Source organism: Spermophilus citellus (assembly GCF_964194105.1).
Source record: "Spermophilus citellus genome assembly, chromosome: X".
Classification (NCBI taxonomy): domain Eukaryota; kingdom Metazoa; phylum Chordata; class Mammalia; order Rodentia; family Sciuridae; genus Spermophilus; species Spermophilus citellus.
This window is the reverse complement of record NC_138190.1, coordinates 120,834,209-120,859,977: the sequence shown is the minus strand read 5'-3', so window position 1 is coordinate 120,859,977 and position 25,769 is coordinate 120,834,209. Positions and strand designations below refer to the sequence as shown.

Genomic DNA, 25,769 nt, shown 5'->3' with positions numbered 1-25,769 from the left:
TACTGCCTATTACTTTATTTTGTTAATAAGATTCAGTCTTTGTGAACTTAAGCCATTAATTCATAATTGTAAAATGAAATGCTTTAATACCCAGTAAAGGAATTTTAGCAACAAGGTTCAAAGATCAACTACAAAGAATACACTGAAAAAAATTATAAAATTTTAATTAACATGGAACAATATATCTGCAATTTATCATATATCTCAATAAATACTTATCAGTATGAAAAACTAATTAGCACAATTAAAATGGCTCAATGGATATGCTGTGCTACAGGAAAAAATGTGCAAGGAGTGATAATATAAGGGAATTATAAGAAGTAAACATGCTAACTTGAGTATAGCCTTGTAGAGGGAAAAATCTCTAAAGGAAAAGAAAGTTTAGGAAGTGGTATAGTATAACAGGTTAAGAACACAGAACTGACCTCAAAAAAATAAGATACTTGGGAATCAATGAAAGATGTGAAAGATCTATATAATGAAAACTATAGAACCCTAAAGAAAGAAATCAAAGAAGACCTTAGAAGATGGAAAGACCTACCTTGCTCTTGGATAAGCAGAATTAATATTATCAAAATGACCATGCTACCAAAAGCACTATACAGATTTAAAAAACCAAATAACCCAATCAACAAATGGGCCAAGGACCTGAAGAGACACTTCTCATAAGAGAATATACAACCAATCAACAAATATATGAAAAAATGTTCATCATCTCTAGCAATTAGAGAAATGCAAATCAAAACTACTCTAAGATATCATATCAATCCAGTCAGAATGGCAGCTATTATGAAGATAAACAATAATAAGTGCTGGCAAAGATGGGGGGGTACACTCATACATTGCTGGTGGGGCTGCAAATTGGTGCAGCCAATATGGAAAGCAGTATGGAGATTCCTTGGAAAATTTAGAAATGGAACCACCATTTGACCCAGCTATCCCGCTCCTTGGTTTATACCCAAAAGACTTAAAAACAACATACTACAGGGACACAGCCACATCAATGTTTATAGCAGCACAACTCACAATAGCTAAACTGTGGAACCAACCTAGATGCCCTTCAATAGATGAATGGATTAAAAAAGGTGGCATATATACACAATGGAATTTTACTCAGCAATAAAAGAATAAAGTCATGGCATTTGCAGGAAAATGGATGCATTAGAGAAGATAATGCTAAGTGAAGTTAGCCAATCCCAATAAAACAAATGCTGACTGTTTTCTCTGATATAAGGAGGCTGACTCATAGTGGGGTAGGGAGGGGGAGCATGGGAGGAATAGATAAATTCTAGATAGGGCAGAGGGGTGGAAGGGGAAGGGAGGGGACAGGGGATTACCAAGTATGGTAGAATGTGATAGACATCATTATCCAAAGTACATGTATGAAGACACAAATTGGTGTCAACATACTTTATATACAACCAGAGATATGAAAAATTGTGCTATATACATGTAGTAAGAATTGTAATGCATTCCACTGTCATTTATTTTTTTTAAATCAATTTTTAAAAAAAGAACACAGAGCTGGACTCGTATCCTTTACCCACTGAGCTTCTAGACACCTTAGTTTCCTTTTTTTTTTTTTTTTTGGACCAGGGATTGAACCCAGGAGTGCTCAATGTGAGCTACACAGGCAACTTAGCAAGACATGGTCTCCTTAAATTGCATAGGACCTTGGGTTAATTGCTGAGGCTGGCCTTGAACTTCCCATCCTCCTGCCTCAGCCTTGAAAGCCACAGGGTTTGTAGGAATGGGCCACCATGCTCAGCCTTAGTTTCCTATCTAAAAAATAAGGAAGTTTTCTAATTCACAGGGTTGTTAAAATATTAAATTATGTAACATACATAAAATTTAAAGCACAATGGCTTGAGTATATATAGTATAGTTTAAAATGTAGTTGTTTTTATTCCTGTAATCCTTCACCTGACCCTTAACACCTCACCCACAGCAGTATCTATATAAAGTTAACCACCAAACTGTGGCACAAAAACTTCCCAGGGTCTGAAGATACAGCACAGTGATAGAAAGCACATTTAGTATATGAGAAGTCCTGGGGGTTCAATCCCCAATACCATACACATAATAAAAGTCTTTAAAGAGTCCTCTATTCAGATGCCATCAGTGGTCTTGTAAATTAAATTAAAGGCAAAAGTAGAGTATTATCTAATGGACAACCATTAGTTGATGGATATGTTTTAGATAGTCATGAGGTGACGTTTCAATTCATCTGTCTCTCTCTCTCTCTGAAAACTTCTACTTTCTAAGGAACTAATACAGCATACAAAATTATGAATACATGAATTATGAGCACTACAAAAAATGTTCCAAGGACTAGTTAAATAAATTATGTGCCATATATAAAACTTGATGCTATGCCACCATCAATAATTATAGTTAGCCAGGTATGGTGGTGTATACCTATAATCCCAGAGTCTCAAGAGGCTGAAGCAAGAAGATCATAAGTTTGAGGTAACTGAGTGAGACGCTCTCTCAAAATAAAAAAAAAAAACAATAGGGATGTTGCTCATTGGGAAAGCACCCCTGGGCTCAATTCCCAGTACCAAATAGAAAAAAAATATATTGTTATATTCAATTATGGGAAAGATGTTGAAAAAATAGCATGGTATACAGTTTTCATGGTATAATTCTATTTAAATAAAATTCTATATCCAGGTTTATACATAGGCATGTATTCATCAAAATGTCTAAGGAATAAATTATCTGTGGGTGAGAGGATTATGGGAAAAATGAACATTTAAACAAGTCATCTTTTTGAACAGGTATTTATTTACTAACACACAGAGAGTCAAATGTAGGTTCAAGAAAAGCAAAATGGGGGCTGGGGATGTGGCTCAAGGGGTAGTGCGCTCGCCTGGCATGCATGCGGCCTGGGTTCAATCCTCAGGGCCGCATACAACAAAGATGTTGTGTCCGCCGAAAACTAAAAAATAAATATTAAAATTCCCACTCTCTCTCTCTTAAAAAAATTTTTTAAAAAAAGAAAAGAAAAATGATTTAACCATTCTCACCAAGTTATACAAAGCTCTTGGGCAACCGGTTCAAACTTGAAGCTTACATTCTGGTGACTTGAACGATGTTAGTTTCTATCCTTCACATAACTTAAAGAGCAAAACAACTGTCACCTAAAACCTATTAGACTTAAATTGGTTGTATGTTACATGTATAGGGTGCTCTCGAATAAGAAATGTTATGTATTGCTTTATCTGTATTGAGAAATATTAAAATAATATATTTATGTGAAAAAAATAAAGCCAATAAAATACTACATTTTGCTTAGCATACTATGCTTTTACAAGATAAAACTACTAGAAACAATATTGTGTCATTAATTTCAACTTTATAGCAGTGCATATAGATAATCAAAAGCTATTTGGTCAAGAAACATAAAGCACCACATATATTCAGAAGTCATGCCATACGTATCAAACTCCAAACAACCCATTTTTAAAACATAAAAATTTCCTTCCCTTTCTTCCCCACTTCATACATCATGTATATACATTTTCTCTCTCAGAAAACCAAAAAAAAAAAAAAAAAGTCACATAGTTGGTACATACTTTTCCTTTGCCTTGCTTTTGGTTTTTTCCTTCGATGTCCTCAAAATCTGTGTCAGAAGAAAAATGTGTTTCTGACTCCCTATAACAAAAAGATAAGTAAATATTGAAAACACTCCTTAGAAATGTAGATGAAGGTTTTAATTTTTTGCAACACTTTCTAAAAGGTTTGATTAAGTTAACTCATTACAAAACTCAATATTAACATTAAAAGTAATTAAGATGCTTTCCCAAAACATCATACCATAGCACATTACCAAACATATGAGATTATATAACCAACAACAAAAACAGTAATCTAAAATACAAGTCTTTAAACACTTTCATGTTTTGTTAACTCTTAATCAAAGCATAAAAACTAAATGAGTGGTTCTCAAAATTGTGTGGTGTTCTATAGCAATGACTGTAGTAATGGCTGTGCTGTTCTGTAGTAACCATTTTCTGGTTCAAAGACCATAGTGCTTAGGGAAAACTATTTTAACATTCAGTATTAGATTAACTTTATTAGGGAATTTCAGCAATATTTTGAATCCTCTGATCTTTCCTACCTCACTCAAAAAACATTTATAAATTGAAGGATGAATCACTATACAAAACATGTATTTCTGAAAGGGTCATTTATGTATAAAACATTTTGATAGCCAGGTATGGCGGTGCACACCTGTAATCCCAGCAGCTTGGGAGGCTGAGGCAGGAGGATCACAGGTTTGAAGTCAGCCTCAACAACTTAGCAAGGCTATACATAACCTAGTGAGACCTGTCTCAAAAAATAAAAAGGGCTGAGGATGTGGCTCAGTATTTAAGTACCTTTGGGTTCAATCCCTGGTACAAAAAAAAAAAAAACTTTTATAAACTAAACCATATGAAATGTAGTAGAGAAGTGAACTATGTGTTCCATATCCTTTGTAAAGAAAAGAGATAATGAGCTAGTCAGGAGAACAAATTCTGGCATTAAGTAACTTTGTGATCTTGTACAGGGACATCATCTTAATCTTATAACAACATATATGCATGAAAAAACAAATCTCTAAAGTCACTTCAATCTCTAACATATAAGCCTATACCTCTAAAATACTGGCCCTTATTTTGTATAATCTCAATCTCCTAATATATGTAACAAAGCAGAACAATTTAAATAAACATGTGTGATTCTTTCTACATGTAAACATGAGTTTACCTCAATAGTAACATACCGTCTTTTAAATGCTTAAAGAAAGGCATACTTACCTTGGTATTTGGGTCACACTGGATTTCAGAATTGAGCCACACCCATAGAAGTTAAAGGTTTTACCCCTCTAAATGTATGAACTTCATGCCAACCTAGAGCCAGTTTTGCTTTAAACAAATGGAATCAAAGGGAAAGGCTACTTTTTTTCAATCTAGATTTCTTCAATTTCCATTTTTATTGTTGTCTAGAGGCCATGGGGAAGGACAGTTTATCGATCTAAAGTAATAGTGAAGATGCTAACAGGAAAAAAAATTACTATTTATAGAACTTACAAAGTAATTTAAACAACGTATTGGAGATAGTGGAATCCTAACTATGTCCTATCATGATGAGAAAGTCCTGTAAAATAAATCCCATTTCTCAGAGTTAATGCACCAAAAACTAAATGACTACTATAATACTTAACCTTGAAACTAATGCCTGTTCGATCTTAAAAAGATTGTTGTCATCAATATTCTTCTCACATTCCTATTTGGCCAGGCCAAAAAAAAAATTTAAATGTCTTTAAACATCCTAAAGTATAAATAATATTCTTTCTTCCCAAGATACTTGTGGCATACCAGCTCTTAGCTCAGGAACTCCTATAGCCTATAAGCAATCACTAGTCTTCACACTATTTCAACAGTCAAAGACTAATCAAAAGCTCAATTTTAATCCTCCAGGCTATCCCAACTAAAAGAATGAGCTATGGAGATCTGGCTACTAACTGAAAAATCTTCTGAAGAAAGTTAAAGTAAGTTAATCTGGAGTCTAAAATAACCCTCAATCAGAAAAAAAACACTCTCCTAAGCCTTTTCTTTCTCCAATACTTTCCTGTGTTTTAAGATCAAAAGAACAACTATAATAATAAGCTACCCTAGGTGAAATAACATGTTTATATGCTGACAGAGAATGAATTAACTCTTTTTTTTTTAAAGAGAGAGTGAGAGAGGAGAGAGAGAGAGAGAGAGAGAGAGAGAGAGAGAGAGAGAGAGAGAATTTTTAATATTTATTTTTTTTTTAGTTCTCGACAGACACAACATCTTTGTTGGTATGTGGTGCTGAGGATCGAACCCGGGCCGCTCGGCGCTACCGCTTGAGCCACATCCCCAGCCCCATGAATTAACTCTTTAGGGGTTTGAAACATTACATAATCAAATCATATATTCCACTTTACTGTGCCCTCTATCCCACACACCCAACTAAATGCTAGGTTTTTTATAGCCCGCAACACCAATTCTCTTTTATCCATTATCCTATTTCAGGTCCTATTACTCAAAATATTCTAATAGTCAATAGAATAGCCTATAATATAAACCTTTTAAATAGTTTGTAATCTGCACATATTTAAGAAATTTCATAATCTTCTCTTATGTCTTTAAAAATCAGAGCTCAAAAAGGCAGATGAATCTAACTTAACTCCTCATATCATTTTGCATAATGTCCTCTATACATGTCACTTAATACTTTGTCAAAGGTAAGAGTTAACTTTTACAGAGAAATTCAAGATCTGGAATATATGGAATTCTCATAAAGATACTATTTTTGAAAGCCTGAATGTCTTTGATAGATGAATTTGAGACTAGCCAATCCCTGAATCAAACAAAAAGAAAAATAAGGGCGGGGGTTGTCACTCAGCATGCATGAGGCACCGGGTTCAATCCATAGCACCACATAAAAAAACTAAATAAACAAAATAAAAGTATTGTGTCCATCTACAACTAAAAATGTTAAAAAAGAAAAAAAATTCAAGAATAAATATACATTGGGATTAAAATCATACTTTGAAGCTGGAGCTATAGCTTAGTGGTAGCACATTCGCCTAGCAAGCAAAAGACCCTGGACTTGATCTGCAGCACTGCCCCACCCCCAAAAGTCATACTTTGCAATATTAGCAATATACTAATAGGCTCAATCTCCACAAAAAATAATTATTAATACTATGAAAAACTTTATACAACCAAAAGCAGATCCTAGCTGTCATTGTGCATAAAATGGTATCTATCTGTTGTGGTTAAAGTTTTTTGCAACCAAACACTTTTCAAATAAAGTCTTATAAGAACCTAACAGGAAATTGTTTGTGTGTAAAACAAAGTTAGGGCCAAGTACAGTGGTGCATGCCTCTAATCCCAGCTACTTGGAAGGCTGGCCAGCCTAGGAAACTTAGCAAAATCCTGTATGTACCAATATGCATGGAACTTTTTTTTAATAAAAATTATAGATATCATGTCCTACCTTCACAAGGCTTGTTTTAGCCCATCATCATTTGATATGACAGAAATCTTAAATTAATCCTAAATAACAATGTTTATTTATACATCCCCCACTAGTGAGAAACCTTAACTTATTAAAAATCTTATGATGGTACTCAAAACAACTGCTATTGAGAAACCAACTATGGCCTCAGAATGGCACAGCAAAAAAATAATAAAATTCTGCATTATGTAAATTAAAAACAGTGCCAGAAAAAGTATGATATTAACTACTATAGAGCCTAATGACCACTGATATAAAACTGATTCAAAACATACATTGTAATCTTATATATTAAATCTTCTTATGCAGAAATAAACTGAACCAAAATTAATATTTCTCATTTTGTGCGAAAAACAAAATTATCAAAATAATTTACTTACTGTAGTAGATTAAAATCAGTTGGTATTTCTGGAGCTGCTATCATTTCTTTATCATCTTCTGGAACACCCCAATGTCAGAAATATATTCATATATTTAATGTGAGTAAAATGATAGTTTGCTTCTTTCTTCTAAGAAAGACAACTCCTTTAAAGAAAATAAAATGACACATTTATTATAAACACATCAAAAATATTGGGAAGGGATATTCATACTCAAAGTGTAAATTTCCCATGTCTGACAATATGTTTTTATAAATAAGGATTGCGTTCCCTTGCATTTGATTACTTTTCCTAGATAGGAATTTGTTAGAACTCTTGCACAGCTTCACAGTAATAACATAACATGAGGAGAAAAAAAAAGTTTGCATTACAGATAATTATGTTTAAAGTGTGTTATGATTCTCTAGCCTGGTTTTATGTATATATGTGTTTATGTCTACACACACATACTTACAGATGTTATGCACATACATACATATGCACACACCCTAAAAAACAGGATGTGACTCTTTTTATTAGTCCTGAAATCCCTATGACAAGTTAAAACCACAATGAGATGCCTGAAAATGTATAGCTTTTTGCTGATTATATACAGATCCAGTAAAACAGAGCTGAAAAAAATCCTACAATATAATTTAAAAACACTTTAAGAACAGGTTTTTCTACCCTTGAGGACACAAAGTACAAAGCCTGGCTTATTAAAAAGCACTTCATGATAATGCCACACTGTGTTGAGAAAGAAGAAGTGGGAAAAGTTAGATCTGTCTGATCTAGTCCCCCTCAAGCAATTTACAATCAATTTAAACACAACAATATATGTTGCCCAGCATGTGCAAGCCCCTGAGTTTGATACCCAGCAAAAAAAAAAAAAAAAAAAAAAAAAAGTCTCAAGGACAGATAAAAAGTACTTGTGACCAAAATAAGTACAAACTGGGCCAGGCCCGATGGCACATGCCTGTAATCCCAAGTAGCTAGGGAGGTTGAGACAGGAAGACGGAGGTTTCAAAGCCAGCCTCAACAACAGCTAGGTGCTAAGCAACTCAGTGAGACCCTATCTCTAAATAAAATACAAAATAGGCTTGGGGATGGAACTCAGTGGTTGAGTGTCCCTGAGTTCAATCCCCAGTACCCAAACAAATAAATAAGTGCGAGTTGGTGGGTAGGAAAGGTATTATGTCTACCTTTGAAGGTCAAAGGTATATTTCCCAAATGATGGAGTAACCTAAAAGCAAATGACCAGTCTATAACAAAAAGGAGAAAGTAGGCTGAAGCTAATAAAGTCTGAGGTTCTTAGTTTTATGTATATTTTTTCATAATTTTCTGTTTAATGTTTTTTTCTTTTATTCCCAAGAGAATCTGGTAGTTGGTGGCCACCTTAAAAAAAAAAAAAGGCAGGAACAGCTAAACATATCCAGTTAATATCTAAATACTACACACTGATAAAATTCTAATGATCTCTTCCAACAGAGTAAACAGTATAAGAAAAAGATGGTTCAATCTTTCATTAATTTGAAATATCTAAAAAATATCTCAAATGGCTACTAGTTTTTTCATTAATATACAGGTGTTCAAAACACTGCAATTTCCTAGTTTATTCTAATTAAGCTAAGCCAGCAAAAATATTAAGTTTTGCTTACAAAACTTCTTTGTGAATAGCAAAATAACAAATTAAGTAATAGGAGAAAACAAGAAGGATGAATAGCCCACAAATTAAGCCCTGAATAATCAAGAATTATATATACTACCACTGTATCTTTTTCCTGAACGGTACTCAGATTGCAAAATCTTTAGATATAACCGTTAGTATGGTCTTCCCCTTGCCATAAATCATTATCCCAGGATTGTTCTCCTCCAATGTCACTAAACATTAATCTGCTTTATTCTTATTGTAGCCTAAGGACTACACCAGAGTTCTGAGGCTTGTCATCACCCATAGAACACACATCTTTGTCTCCTAATTTTCTAATTTTACAAAGAAAACTAGTGTGCTTTTTGAAGGAAACTGGAAAGGCATAGACCTAATAATTCTAAACAGATCCAGTTGTCCAGATGGCAAAATGGAAATAACAAGTGGTCATGTGATCCTTGCTATGTCTCTTTGCCTCTCTGAGCATTTCATAAAAACCAAATTTACTGGGACAGGGGATGTAACTCAGTGGTAGTGTGTGTGTTCAGCTAGGGTTCTATCCCCAAGACTAACACTTTACTAGTCCCCTTCAACATAGTTTTTAAGCAGACTTTAAAGACATTTCATGAATATAGTGTCCTAAGAAATCACACCTGAGGAATATAAAGAATGCATTAGCTCTGAAAAATACTGTGTGTGTGTGACACACACACACACACACACACACACACACACACACACTGCATTCCCCTAAATAGCAACAGAATTAATTTCTAGTGTAAAAAAAAAAGTACAAAGTTTTGCCAGGTTGAGCAACCATAATCCAAAAATTAAAAATCTTCTGAAATCCAAAACTTCTTGACTGCTCAAAAGTTCCAGATTTTGGAATATTTCTGATTTCAGAGTAGGGACACTCAACCAGTAAGGTCTTTTCAAATATTCTAAAACCAAAATACTCCAAAATCTGAAATTCTGAACTATTAGGGTAAAGCATACTAAACTTGTACTAATGAGCATTCGGTAACAGAAAACAAAGCAAAACCTAGAACGGGAGTCTCTTAAGACAAGGTGCCTATATTTTTTAAATTTTTTTTTTTTTTTTAGTTGTAGATGGACACAATAAATAAATAAATAAATAAATAAATAAATAAATTTATTTGTGATTTTTTAATAGCTTTTTTTTAGTTGTAGTTGGGCACAATACCTTGTTTTATTTTTATGTGGTGCTGAGGATCAAACCCAGTGCCTCAGATGTGCTAGGCAAGCATTCTACCACTGAGCTGCAACCCCAGCCCAGGTGCCTACTTTTTTTTTAAACATTGTTGCCTCAGAGTCTGATAGACTTAGGGAAAAATTATTTAACTGGCCAATTTCCTATCCCAGTGAATACCTGTTTTTAAAAGTCTCTGAATATTGGGGCCCGGAATGTAGCTCAGTGGTACAGCCCTTGCCTAGCATGCACTAGACCCTGGGTTTCATACCCATTACCACAAAACAAACAAAAAAAGTTTCTAAATATTAAAAGTGCATCCAATTAATAGTATCTACTATGTGCCAAGTGCAGTGCTGGCCACTGGGAACACAGTAGTGAACAGGAGAGCAATGATCCTTGCCATGATATAACTACCTTTACTAGAAACATGAAAACACTTCTACTAAGAATCATCTCCTCTATGACCACCTAATGTTATAAATAAAGAAGTCTAAATTCCATGCATACCAATGTTTTTTATTATTTTAATCATTTCCAAATAACTTCTTTGCCACCAAAATAGTTTACCACAACAAAAGTGATAAATATATATTATAAATATATATTTGTAATTTAAAAGGGGGCACATTGAATAAACTGGGAATTTCTTAAAGAATGTAAACTTTAAATCTACAGAAAAATGAGAATGTTGTTATTGTAAATATCTACATCTGCATATAAAATTCTTTTCCCAAAAACATATATTATAAAATCCATAAAAGATGTCTTTAAATGTGCTTAATACCATTTGACCTAAGATGGGAAACCCAATACTATAAGAAGTAATGCTCAAATAAAAGTGTAAGTTTAAAAACAAACTTAACCATGTCATTTCTGGGCAACTGCAGATTATTATTTTTTAAAAAAAAATATGCTCTAAGATCACAAGGTGGAGCTCTCACCTAGTATCAAAGAAAAACTTTGAAGTCTTTATCACATGTAGCATTTCTCTAGAACTACCATAAAGGAGTTGCCATTCCAACAGCTTTAGAGGATAAAGTATAGAGATGAAATCTGCATCAAGTCTCTACCACTGTTTTCCTATTTTGGGCAGCCAGGGCCTTATCTAGTAACTAGCTTGCTTCTCCTTACTGAAAACTAAGCTACTGCATTATAAATAATGGAAACAGCATATATAAACATAAAACTATTTCCTTAGGTTCAAGCGTATACCAGCAGCTTGCCCTCTTGTCCAGTTTAGCTTTCTTCAGTTTCACTTTCCCTCAACCAACCACTGTCCAAAAGTATTAAGTGGGAAATTGAAGAAATAAACAATTATTAAGTTTTACACTACTCGACTTTCTGAATAGCAGGATGTTTTTTTTTTCTTTTTTTTTTTTTTTCCTTTTTTGGTACTAGAGATTGAACTCTAGGGCACTCAATCATTGAGCCACATCCCCAGCCCTATTTTGTATTTTATTTACAGAAAGGGTCCAACTGAGCTGCTTAGTACCTTGCTTGTGCTGAGGCTGGCTTTGGACTCTCAATCCTCCTGCCTCAGCCTTGCAAGTCGCTGGGATTTCAGGCATGCGCCACCAGCCCAGCAACAGGACAATATTTTGCCCTGTCCAACCCATCCCACCTGGAATGTGATACCTTTTTGTCCAGAATATCCATGAGACATATACCCTACATAGTCCCTTAGAAGCTGTTATCAGTCATCAAATTTACTATCTCAGTGTCACAGTGCTTGTGTGCTTATGGTCAACTAACCCTTGTCTTACTTATTGGCTCCAACATGCAAACTTTTATACAATATGTTGTTACAGCCATCCTATTTTACTATTGTTGTCTTTAATCTCTTTGTCTGATTTATAAACTCAACTTTATCATATATATGTAAACATAAGGGAAAAACTGTACAGTGCATATATAGGTTCGCTTTTATCCATGGTCAGAGTTATCCACCCAGAGTCTTAGTACATATACCCATGGATACGGGGGAACTATTGTATCATGCTGTTATTAATTTAAATATATTTATGGACAACTACTGGATTAAAAAGTAATAGATGATCATGTATTTTGAATTATAAACATTAAATTCAGGTAAATAACCTCAGTAACTGCTTTTGATATAGACATCTAAAAGCTGAAACTTAATTGCCACAACTTTTCAAATTATCTATAGTTAGTGTGCATTTTATGGCCTGTTACTCAAAGTTTAGATTCCAAGTTAAATTCAAAAACAAAAAACCTTTCTTCCACTTCTAAAAACGTAGAAGACATGTTATTACAGCCCATAAATAAAAATATTATCCTTATTACATCTTTAATTCTTTATAGCTCACTTGCTAAATTTCCTAAAATTATCCCGCCTCCAAAATTAAAGCACACAAAAAATGATTTTTCATGTTGTTAAAATATCATAGGGTAAATTTTTTCTATAAACTGATGATTTCAAATGTCTTAATCCAATCCCAAATGGTCTCAAAAACAGAGCCATCACTTAACAAGGTCCCTCAGAATCCATATATTACTGGGAAGCATGGTGGGGAGGGCACTTAATAGCTGGTGTGTTAATTCTCTCATTAAAAATGCAGAAATATTCAACCACTAAAATCTGACAAATTCATATACCACAAGCCATTTCCTTATCTAAATACTTCCCTGAATAGGGCCCCATCCCTCTATACATAAGGATCACATCTAGGAAGTATATATACCTGTCTAAAATGCAGTTGTAGGTGTAATACAAACACTTGAAATTAGGAATTACTCAAATGTCCAACAATGGATTAAGAGATGTTACATCAGTGTAAGTACTGTAATATTCATATAAATGAAACTATTATGATTGTGTATCAACATAGGTAAAAAGTTTGATACATTAAAAAAAGCATACATTGGTATATAATAGTAACAAGAACAAACAAGCAAAGGAAGATAGTTAATTTAGAGTGGTGGAAATTTGAGTATTTTTTAAAATTTTAATTTAAAATCTTATTGTTAGTACAAGTAAATTATGACAAGAAACTGTACTCTTTATTAAAACCTAAACTACCTGAGGAATTATAAACCGATGCTGCTAAAGCCTCATTTATTCATATTTCAGGTCCATAATTTTATAAAGTTAAACATATAGAAACTCTTGAGTTCTATCGTAAACTTATACTTACTATATTTGCCAACTCAAGATTAGTGAGAAATAGAAGCTTTCTTACAGACCCCTGGCAACAGTATCCCAAGTTATGTTCCTTTTATTGACCTATCTAATTTGTAAGAGAACAGCCAAAGCTCTGCCATTTAGTTGAGGCTGTGAATGCTAAAAGGTACAAATGTTCCCACAATAGTAGAGTTGATCAAGAGGAAAGTTACTATCATTCTTATGTCAAATGGTACATGGTAGTGTTTGAATTCATAGGGAAATAAATGAAAGCTCACAAAAATTTTAAATTAAACATAAATACCTGCTTTTAAAAGGAAAGAAAAACCTACTGTCCCTTTGTTGATTTATGTCCTTAAAAATTCTTATTACTCAAAAGATATTTTTCCTCCCTCTGACCAATCTCCCTAATTTGTGTTATGGTCTCCTGAATAAATGATACAGTGAAAAAAATGACAAAGCAAGCACTGATCATGTGTATTCAAACCAGTGGTAAAATCTTAATTTAGAAGTTTGACAAAATAATAGTTCTGTTTCACAAACCTGGAGAGGCCTAAAGAATCCATGCTAGCCCTTGCTCTGCTGCAGGAGAAGGTAATCTAATGCGTGAAAGAAACCTGCAAAGAATTAATGACTATCGACATGTCCTAGCTAATTGGAGGGCAGGTCCAATATCTGCACTTATAAACTTAAAAAATAATATAAAGGGAGGAGGCTAAAAATAATAGGCTTTTAAAAAAAAAGCTAAGACAAACTAAACATACCTAAAGCCACAAGACTTCAAAAATAACTTACTTTCATGAAGAGGGGAAGGAGCAAGCTGGGGCATTCTACAGATATGGCATCATTACACACTACCAGAAACTAAAGCCAGACAGAACTGGAAACATCCACCTGTTCCCCTACTATTTTTAAGAGTATGATAGTAGTGTCTCATTGCTCAGCAATTTTCCTAGTTTCCTTGTCCACCCACATTCTCCAATATTTTCAAAAGTGACACAAGCCCTTACCACATTGGGACCAGTTGGCCCAGCCTACATACTCGGCCTGTCTCGGTTCTTAACCATAAGCTGTATTTTCTGTATACTCAGAAATAAACAATGACCAACTAATTTGAGGGGAAGGGAACAAGAAGATGCAATAAGAAAAGGCTTTACCTTATTCCTAATACTCTAACAACTTGAACTCAGTTGGAACCTGTTCCTGAATTCCCCAAGGATCATACCTTGTCTGAAATATTCTTGCTGTGATACATCTACTATCCCATTCCAGGAATTGAAATCCTGCCCTTATATAAATCCAACTAAAAACAGTTTCTCTGGATCTCTCAAGCTGCCTTAAATTAAATGCCATAATATTGTCTACTCTGACTGACACTGGTTGTATTAAACTGGATACCATATTATACTGGACACAATCTAATTCCAAGTCACCTAACTCCCCAAGGTTGCCCTAAGAAGCTGCAGCTGACTAGACATCATCAGTTCTAGTCCAAGATGAATAGCAAAATAGACAAAATATCTGTTTTATCACATATTATCACCTTAAAATCATTTCTCAATCTGTCTAGGTAAACAACTAATAATTTTTAAAAGCTATTAGTTGATTGATGTGTTAAAGGCTTGGTCCTGTAGGTGGTGCTACTGGCAGGTAGTAAAGCTTTTTAGAAGTGAAGCATGTAAGAGGACTTGTAATGCCCTTGAGGGCAAGTGTGGTACCAAGGCCCCCCGCTTGTTCTCTGGCTCATGATGGGGTAACCAGTTTTGTTCTGCCTCACCCACAGGCCTAAAGCAACAGGGCCAATCTATCATGAACTGGAACCTCCAAAACTGTGAACCAAAATAAAACTTCTCTCTTTAGAAGCTGATTATCTCAAGTATTTTGTTAGAGTGGTGGAAAGTTAACTAACACAACTCACATATTTGAATATCACTCTTAATGTAGCTTTTTAAGCTGTTAATTGAATATATATATATATATATATATATATATATATATATATATATATATCTCCACACAAATGTACATACATATCTCACATTAACAATTCCCCATGTTAAAATATGATAAATAAATAGGAGTAATTAAAATTGGGGGTAGTGACTATCAATATTTAAGGTAAGATGCAATTATCTGGTTAAAAATGGTATCTAGAAAAATGAAAATCAAATTTATAAGGAGATATATTCATGTGTTAACACTAGCAAACAGTATATAGCATGATTTAAGTGCAATTCGGTAACTGTCAAAACAATTTCACATTGGACACTACTGGCTCATTAATAGATTTCAGGCTCTAGAAGATATCAAGGTAGATTTCATAGCAAAATAGATGAACAAAGGATAATCTTGCCTAGATTTCAAGGGAAATTTAAATTTTCATTTTATACTCTTTTTTTTAAGACAGACAGAGAGAGAGAGAGAGAGAGAGAGAGAGAGAGAGAGAGAGAATTTTAATATTTATTTTTTAGTTCTCGGCGGACACAACATCTTTGTTTGTATGTGGTGCTGAGGATAGAACCCGGGCCGCACGCATGCCAGGCGAGCACACTACCACTTGAGCCACATCCCCAGCCCTCATTTTATACTCTTTTGGTAGATTATATCAAAAGTTTCCACATGTATTTATTCAAAGTAGTAAAAAGTATCTAAATGAAATATTGAGTGTTCATTAATAATTGGCAAGATGGCGATACAAGACGGCGATATAATAACAGATACAATTCAGTAAATTAAAAGACATTAAAACCAAAGTGTAAAATAAATCACTTTAAAGAAGGAAATGAAAATTCAAGCTAAAATTTAGAAATGCAGTGACTATGAATAAGCACAATACTTTTTTTTTCATCTTAGCATAACCATCGTAACAGAACATACAGATTACCTATCTAGTTTTTTGTTTCTTTCACTACTAATTCATGACCTTATTAAAATATCTGGCTTTACCACCTACTGAATATAACCCACTAATATTTTTTTGCTAAACTCCATGTAACAACTCATAAGCTTAAACTTACTCAAGTTCAAAAATCAAATATGCTATCACAATTCAGATGGTATAGCCTATATAGGTACTTCCTATTTCTAAAGTCAGACAGAAGAAGTTGGTTATTCATTTGGTAATTCCAAACAGTAGCAATGACAGAAAACCAGTCACAAATTCACGGTACTTAAATTTATCTTAATTCTAACTGCTAACATTCCTAGACAAAGAGTAAAACATACAAATTGACTTTTAAAAAATTAAATATAAGCTGGGCACAGAGGCACATGCCTATAATCCCAGCTACTCAGAAGGCTGAAGCAGGAAGATACAAGTTCACCCTGTCTCAAAATCAAAAATAAAAAGGATTGGGGAGGTAGTTCTATGGTAAAGTACCCCTGGGTTCAATAACCAGTACCAAATTAATTAATTAATTAATTAAATTTAAGAAGCCAGAAAGGGGTAAGAATACTATAGACCAATATCCTTGATGAACACTAATACAAAAACTCTCAACAAAATACTGACAAACCAGAATTAAATAGCATATTAAAATGATTATTATACACATTGACCAAATAAAAATTTATTCTTGGGATTCAAGACTGGTTTAACACACAAAAATCATCGTAATATCCAACAAAGGAACATACAGAATATAGCCTTTGAATCCTCTCTTTAAAAGCCCCCTGTTCCAGCATCTGGGACAGTCAGGAGATCCCTGTGTTTCTCCCTTACTATCAAAGCAATAAAAACTTTTTTTTTTTTTGAGAAAAAGGAAAATCAATGTAATAGGTTGTCTACCCCTCTGGAGATAGTCTGCATTTTCCCTTGAGCATTCCTTGCTTTACTCTCAAAGGCTCTTTTGTGATTAACGCCCTCCCCATTCTTCCTTCATCAATGCCTTTTTTTGGGGAAAAAAAAGTGTAATATTGTACATTAACAGAACGAAAGACAAAAACCACAAGATCATCACAATTGGTTCAGCAAAAGCATTTGACCTGTTGGCCATTAAAACACTCAACAAACTAGGACCAGGAGAAAACTACCTCTACACAATAAAGGTCATTTAAGAAAAACCCACAGATAACACCACACTCAATGGTGAAAGACTGAAAGCTTTTCCTCTAAGATCATAAACAAGGCAAAGATGTCCACTCTGACCATTTCTGTTTAACCATAGTATCATAAGTTCTAGCCAAAGCAATTAAGCAAGAAAAATAATTTTTAAAATTTCAAATCAAAAGGAAGTAAAATTATCCCTGTTCCCAGATTGACATGATCTTCTATTTTTAAAATTCCCAAATTCCACACACATACACAAAAATGTTGGAATAAATTCAATAAAGTTACAGGATACAAAATCAAGACACAAAATTCAGTTGCACTTCTATATATTAACAGTGAAAATCTGAAAATGAAATTAGTAAAATAATTCTATTTTCAACAGCATCAAAAAGAATAAAATATCTGGGTATAGTGGTACACATGTGTAATGCCAGCTACATGTGTAATGCCAGCTACTCAGGCGATTTAGACAGGATAACAATCAAAGGCCAGCCTGGGCAACTCAGTGAGACACTCTCTAAAAATAAGAAATACAAAGGGCTAAGGATGTAGCTCAGTGGTAGAACACACATGCCTGGCATGTACAAGGCCCTGGGTTCAATCTGCAGCACCACAAAAAAAAATAAAATAAATAAATATTTAGGAATAAACCTAACTAAGAAGTCTTGGACAATAAAGACCACAAAATAGTGCTGAAAGATATTAAAGACTGGGGCTGGGGTTGTAGCTCAGCGGTAGAGCACTTGTTAGCACATGCGAGGCCCTGGGTTCAATCCTCAGCACCACATACAAATAAATAAAATAAAGGTATTGTATTCAACTACTTCTAAAAAATAAATATTTAAAGAAAAAAAGATATTAAAGATGACACAAATACAGAGAAAGACATCCTGTGTTAATAGAAAGGCTTAATATTCTGATATCCACACTAACCAAAGTGGTTTACAGATTTAGATTTAATAATAAAATTATTATCAAACATTTATTACAAAAACAGAAAGAAATCTTCCTACAATTCATATAGATTCCCAAGGGACCCCCCAAATAGCCAAGATAATTTTTAAAAAGAACAAAGTTTGGGTGCTGGAGTTTGTGAATCAGTGGTAGAGCACTTGCCTAGCATGTGTGAGGCCCTGGGTTCGATCCTCAGAACCGCATATAAATAAATAAAAGATCCATTGACAACTAAATATATAATACACACACACACACTTTTTTTTAAAAGAACGAAGTTGGAAAGACACACACTTCCTGATTTCAAAACATACTACATAACCAACAGTAACCAAAACTGTGTAATGCCCACATAAATAGATCAATGGCACAGGATTGAGTGCCCCAAAATAAATCCTTACATATATGGCACAAATGATCTTTTACAAGGGTGCCAAGACTACTCAGCAAGGAAAGAACAACCCTTGAACAAATGGTGCTAGGGAAACTAGATATCCACAAGATTAAAAAATGGAGTTAAACCTATAATTTATACCATATAAAAAATTAACTCAAAATGGATTAAAGACCTAAATTTAAGACTTGCAACTATAAAACTCCTTGTAGAACCAGATGCTTTGGCACTCTCCTGTAATTCCAGAAACTTGGGAAGCTGAGGCAATAAGATAGCAAGTTCAAGGCCACCCTCAGCAATTTAGATAGAGCCTGTCTCCAAAACAAACAAATAAACAAAGAAACAAAGGGCTGGGGATGTAGCTCAATAGTAAAGTGTCCCTAGGTTCAATACCCAGTAAACCCACACACACACCCCAGCCACCACCAAGAGAAAAACTTCATGACACTGCAGTTTGCAATGCTTTCTTAGATATGGAAAGCACAGCTAACAAAAGAAAAATAAGACAAATGTGACTCTATCAAACTTTAAAACTTTTGTGTATCAAATGACAATCAACACAGTGAAAAGGCAAATTACAGAATGGAATAAAATACCTCAAAATCATATATGTGAGGTATAGCTCAGTGATAGAGTGTCTGCTTCACATGTACAAGACCACAAGTTCAATCCCTAATACCACACAAAAAAAATTAAAAGCCATACATTTGATAAGGGAACTAATATCCAGAATGTATAAAAAAAATCCTACAACTCAACAACAAAAATCAAAGAACTCCATTTGTTAAAGTGGGCAAAAACAGGCTTGTTGAAATAGATATTTCTCCAAATTTACAAATGGCCAACAGTATATGTAAAGATGCTGAATATCACTAATCATCAGAGGAATAAAAACCAAAACCAGAATAATTTATCACCTCAAATCAATTAGGATGGCTACAATTGAAAAAATAAAATAACTTTTGTTCTGTAAGTACGTGGAGAAATTAGACTCCCTGTTATGCTGCTGGTGATATTATTAAAATGTTACCATCTCTATGAAAAAGAATATAACAGAACTGAACAGATACTTCTCAGAAGATATGAATCAATCAACAAATATATGAAAAAATATCTCTAGCAATTAGAGAAATGCAAATCAAAAATCTAAGATTTTATCTCACTCCAGTCAGAATGGCAGCTATTAAGAATACAAACAACAGTAAGTGTTGGCGAGGATGTGGGGGAAAAGACACATTCATACATTGCTGGTAGTACTGCAAATTGGTGCAGACAATATGGACAGTGGTATGGAGATTCCTTGGAAAACTGGGAATGGAACCACCATTTGATCCAGCTATCCCACTTCTCAGTCTACACCCAAAGGACTTAAAAGCAGCATACTACAGGGACACAGCCACATCAAAGTTTACAGTAGCACAATTCACAATAACTAAACTGTGGAACCAATCTAGATGCCCTTCAGTAGATAAATGGATGAAGAAAATGTGGTATATATACACAGTGGAATATTACTAAGCAATAAAAGAGAATAAAATCATGGCATTCATAGGTAAATGAATGGAGCTGGAAAATATAATGCTAACTGAAATTAGCTGACCCCAAAAAACCAAATGCCAAATGATTTCTCTGATTTAAAGATGCTGATTCATAATATGCTGGGGGGATATGGGAGGATTAAATAAACTCTAGATAGGGCAAAGGGGAAAAGGGAAGGGAAGGAAGAGGGTATAGGGGTAGGAAAGACAGTAGAATCCAATGTTTATCATTATCCTAAAGTAATATATGAAGACAAGAAGGATGTGACTCTACTTTGTGTACAACCAGAGATATAAAAAAAGTGTGCTCTACATGTGTACTATGAATTATAATGCATTCTGTTGTCATATACAACAAAATTTAATTTTTTAAAAAATATAACAGTTCTTTTTTAAATATTTTTATTAGTTGTTCATGGACCTTTATTTTATTTACTTATTTCTATGTGGTACTGAGAATCAAACCCAGTGCCTCGCACATGCTAGACAAGTGCTCTACCACTGAGTCCCAACCCCAGCCCTTATAACAGTTATTTTAAAAACTGAAAATAGGCCAGTTTTGATGGTACCAGCACTCCTTGTAATTCTAGCAACTCTGGAGGTTGAGGCAGGAGGATCACAAGTTCAAGGCAAGCCTTGACAACTTAGCAAAACCTGGTCAGCCTCAGCAACTTATCAAGACCCTGTCTCAAAATTAGTTAATAAAAGAAATAAAAAGGGTTGGGAATGTGGCTCAGTGGATAAGCACCTCTGGGTTCAACCACAGTTGCAAAAAAAGAAGAAAATACCACAAATACATTAAATCATCGATCTTCAATAGTATCTACTCAAAATGACTAGATGCTAGGAAAGGAAGTAAAATAATGATTCAGCAAGAATTTAATAATAAGAACAATATACATTATTAAAAACAGAGACTATTTGTGGTAGACTTAAAAAGTATACTCTCCTGCAGATAACTTGAAATTACTATCTTAAGAGAAATTTATACTTATGCTACTAGAACTTGCCATTATGACAGTGTTTGTTGTACCAATGGTTTATCTGCTAAATCATCAGTTAGTTAAGAAACTTCTCAATTAGAAAATTTTTTTCTACGGAAAAACATGTTGTAATGATCGACTTCACAAAAAGTCATCTGCCAAGTAGTGTAGCAAGACTGAGAACATGTATGAAGAAATTCTTCATATGCAAGGATCTCCCTTCATATGCAATATCTCCCTTTTTTATGATTATTACTTTTGCAAAAAAGTAGTCAAAATGCCTTTTTAATCAAGATAAAAAATCTCCTCCCTCACTTCTTCCCACTCTCCCTTCCCTTCATCAATAATTGTGCTCATCTCCCCTAATTAACAAATCCAAAGAAAAGGAAAACTTTTCATCAACTGTTTCATGTAAATTATTCTGTTGATGTTTGCCAAATATCCTGATGTTACATCATTTTACTTGAATGCTTTATCTCATTATGTTCCCCACACAGTTTAGTCCCATGTCATCTGCTTTAGCTAACCATAACTTTACTAGGTATTCTACTATGTTTCATCTGTCCATTTTTTCACCCAAAGTTAAGTAACAATAAGTGTTTATTCATTGCTATATTTGGGGGGGCTACTGGGAATTGAACATAATGGTACTTTATCACCAGGCTACAAACCAGTCCTTCTTTTATTTTTTGAGACAAGGTTTTAGCTAAGATGCCATCAGCCTCAAAATTGTGATCCTCCTGCCTCAGCTTCCCAAGTAGCTGAAATTACAGGTGTTGTTACCACACCCACTCATTGCTATATATTTTTAACTCAGTTACTAGTAAACCTACTATATCATATTGAATACAACTTAGAGATCACAAAATGGTTCAGAAGTCAGTGTTGCAGATTCAACTCTCACAACACTACGCAAAAAGGCATTCAACAACTCTGAAGATGTTTTGTTAGATCTGTCACTTAAAATCAAAAGTCTACATCAGGTGGAACTGGGATGTAGGTCAGTGATAGAGTGCTTGACTAGCATGTGTGAATCCCTGGGTTTGATACCCAGTACCACACAAAAAAAGAAAGAAAATAGGAAAAAGTTAATATCAAATTGTGCTGATCAATGTGCTACTTTTCACAAAAGAAAAATTAAGAATGTATCTGTGGATGGATATATTTGTCTCCATAAAAAGAAATATTGAGTAACTCAATGGTAAAAGTGTTTGCCTAGCACACCTGAGGGCCTGGGTTTTAGTCCCTGTACCATAAAAACAAAAATGGACATGAAGGATTAACAAACTTTTTTTTTTAAGTTGCCTGTGAGAGGGGATGATAAAAGGAATATAGAAGGCAGGAGTCTGTGGAAGACACATACACACATAGACATAGACACACAGACACACAGACACACAGACTTTTCCATATAATTTTAATTTTTGAGTTAGGAAAATGTATTACTCAATCAACATTTTTTTATGGCAATATGGGAGACTGAACCCAGGAACATTCTACCATTGAGCTACACCCGCAGCCCATTTTCTTTTTTGAGACAGGACCTCACCAATGTGGATCAACATGGAAGACATTATGCTAAGTCAAACAAGCCAGTCACAAAAGGACAAATATTATTGCCCAAATATAGAATGTACATGACATAAATGTACATAAAGAGAATGTACATAAAGGAATCAATTTCAAAGAAAAAGTAGAATGGCAGTTGGGTTGCTAGAGGCTGTGGGAATGGGGAATTAGTGTTAAATGGGTATAGAGCTTCTGTTGAGGATGATTAAAAAAAAATCTAAAGATGGATGGTGGTGATGTCTGAAGGCAATGTGAATGTACTTTATGGCACTGAATAATGAAATAAAATAGTTTATAATGTCACCTTTTGTGTTGTGCATATTTTAACAAAAAAAACACATAAACTGGAAATAGCAATAAAAACTCATGGTTTTAAAAATATAGCAAAAACATAATGACTACAGTGTATTAAAATATACTAAATTAATGGAAATTTACATCAAACTCAAAACAAAAAATCCACATTATCATTATAGTTATTAAGTCAGCACCTTAATTTGAAAACTGGTAACCCAAAAAAATAAGCGTCTATTCTGCCTTTCCACTAAGAATTTTATTTTAGGGTAAAAAACAAACACAGTTGATGATGGAATGCTCTCCTTTTAAAGAAAACCAGTAAGGCTGGGAATGTTGCCCAGTGGTAACAGCATTTGCCTAGCATGAAGGCTCAAGGCCCTAGGTTTGATAACCAGTGCAGCAAAAAAATAAAATAAAATAAAATAAATAAGAGAAATCCAGTGAATACAGACAGAATGAGTAACAGAATTTGAAAGTTACTCTATAATTTCTGATACAATTTGTGATTCCAGCAAAGATTATCAACTGATACTAAAAGTTAGGTTGATTCAAAATTGGCCATCCTTTAGTTACCAAGTTAACACTACACAGATTAATTTCTACTCACAAGGTGAAAACCAAGCAGTGCAATGAGAGTATCAGATGGCCAACACCCTAATCCAAGGATTAGTATTATTATCTCTAATGTGTCTCCTGATGAAATACAATATCAAATATAAAAAAACCACCTAACCAAAATTATTAACTTGAATTCATGAAAGCTTCAGATGTAATTTCCAATACAAGAAATACTGAGACAGGGGACCAAGCCCATGAAAGAAGAAAAACATCCAGAAAAAGGAAATTATATGTTCCCTTCTATTCAACAAAATGGTACCATTAAAAATAAGAGGCAACATGGCTGACTCAACATGCTAAGTGAAAGAAGCCAGACACAACTATCTATCCTATGATTTCATTTATATAAAATGCTAAATTCTAAAAAATGCCAACTAAACTACCATGATAGAAAGGAAATAGCAAATGCCTGGAGCAAAAGTAGAAGATGAAACTGACTACACAGAGACAAGAAGAAATTCTGGGGGATTGCAGGAATATTATCTTATTGTTGTGGATGGTTACAAAAAAATCAAAGAATAGTAGAGTAGGGGCTGGGGCTATACCTTAGTGGTAGAGTACTTGCCTAGCATATGTGAAGCACTGGGTTTGATCCTTAGCAATGCATAAAAATAAATAATTTTTAAAAATGTTTTTAAAAAAGAATAGTACGCTCTAAATGGGTAAATTTACCACATATAAATTATGCCTCAATATAGCTGATATAAAAGAATGGTTGGGGCCAGGGGTAAAGTGTCTCAGAAGAGCACTTACCTAGCATGCCAAATGCCCCAAGTTCAATTTCCAGCACCACAAAAAAATAAACAAAAATAAAAATAAAAAATAAAAGGAGGGCGGGCTGTACTAGGTTATCAGAGTTAAGATATAAGGCACCAAATTCAATATATGGCCACAGTTTGGATAAACAAGCTGTAAATGACATTTACGGAAAACTGGAGAAATCTGAATATGGAATGGGCAATAAGAAAATGAAATTTGGGGGATTGGGAGTTCTTTTAGATTCTTAGCACCTCTCCCCCACTCAAAAAAGAAAATAAAATTTTGTTAACATGGAAAGATGAAGCTAAAAAAGGGAGAGAGCCAGGCGTGGTGGTACATGTAATCCCACCACCTCAGGAGGCTGAGGCAGGAGGACCACAAGTTCAAAAAGTCTCAGCAAGGCTGGGGATGTGGCTCAAGCGGTAATACGCTCACCTGGCATGCGCGGAGCACTGGGTTCGATCCTCAGCACCACATAAAAATAAAATAAAGATGTTGTGTCCACTGAAAACTAAAATAAATATTAAAAAATTCTCTCTTTCTTTCTATCTCTCTCTCTCAAAAAAAACAAGTCTCAGCAACTTAGCAAGGCCTAAGCAAACGAAGCAAGACCATCTCAAAATAAAAAATAAAAAAATTAAGGGATTAGGGATGTGGCCCAGTGTTTAAGCACCCCTGGGTTCAATCCCTGATACGGAAAAAAACATAAATAAAGAAGGACGAGGAAGGAGGGAGGCAGAAAAGCACATGTAAAGTAAAATGTCTTTTTTAATCACACATGTATGCACCAAAAAATAGCTTAAAGAAATAAGATAGGTTTAGCTTCCTTATTTTTAATTACCTGTATTTTCTAAGGTTCTACAATGTACATATACAAGTTTTATAATGTTTAACTTTAACCACAAAAATGGGAAGTTACAATCCATGTATATATGACATGTCAAAATACATTCTACTGTCATGTATAATTAAAAGAACAAATCAATTTTTTTCTTTAAAGTATATTTAGGCCGGGCATGGTGATACATGCCTATAATCCCAGCAACTCAGGAGGCTGAGGTAGGAGGATCCCAAGTTCAAAACCAGCCCCAGCCACTTAGTGAAGCCATAAGAACTTAGCAGGACCATGTCTCAAAATTAAAAAATTTAAAAAGGGGCTGAAGATGTGGATCAATGGTTAGGTAAGCATCCCTGGGTTCAATC

The 25,769-nt window shown here is 34.2% G+C and overlaps 1 protein-coding gene across 10 annotated transcripts in view; it reads right to left on the bottom strand.

Moving 5' to 3' along the window:
* Positions 1-25,769, bottom strand: part of STAG2 (STAG2 cohesin complex component) — a 133,846-nt gene that overhangs the window by 72,421 nt on the left and 35,656 nt on the right. For all 10 annotated transcript variants that reach the window (XM_081277584.1, XM_081277581.1, XM_081277579.1 and 7 more), the window contains 2 exons: positions 7,419-7,563; positions 3,579-3,657 (listed from right to left, as the gene is read on the bottom strand). In XM_081277584.1, coding sequence (XP_081133710.1) covers positions 3,579-3,657; positions 7,419-7,462 — 123 coding nt within the window. In that variant the 5' untranslated portion in view covers positions 7,463-7,563. The remainder of the gene's footprint in view (positions 1-3,578; positions 3,658-7,418; positions 7,564-25,769) is intronic.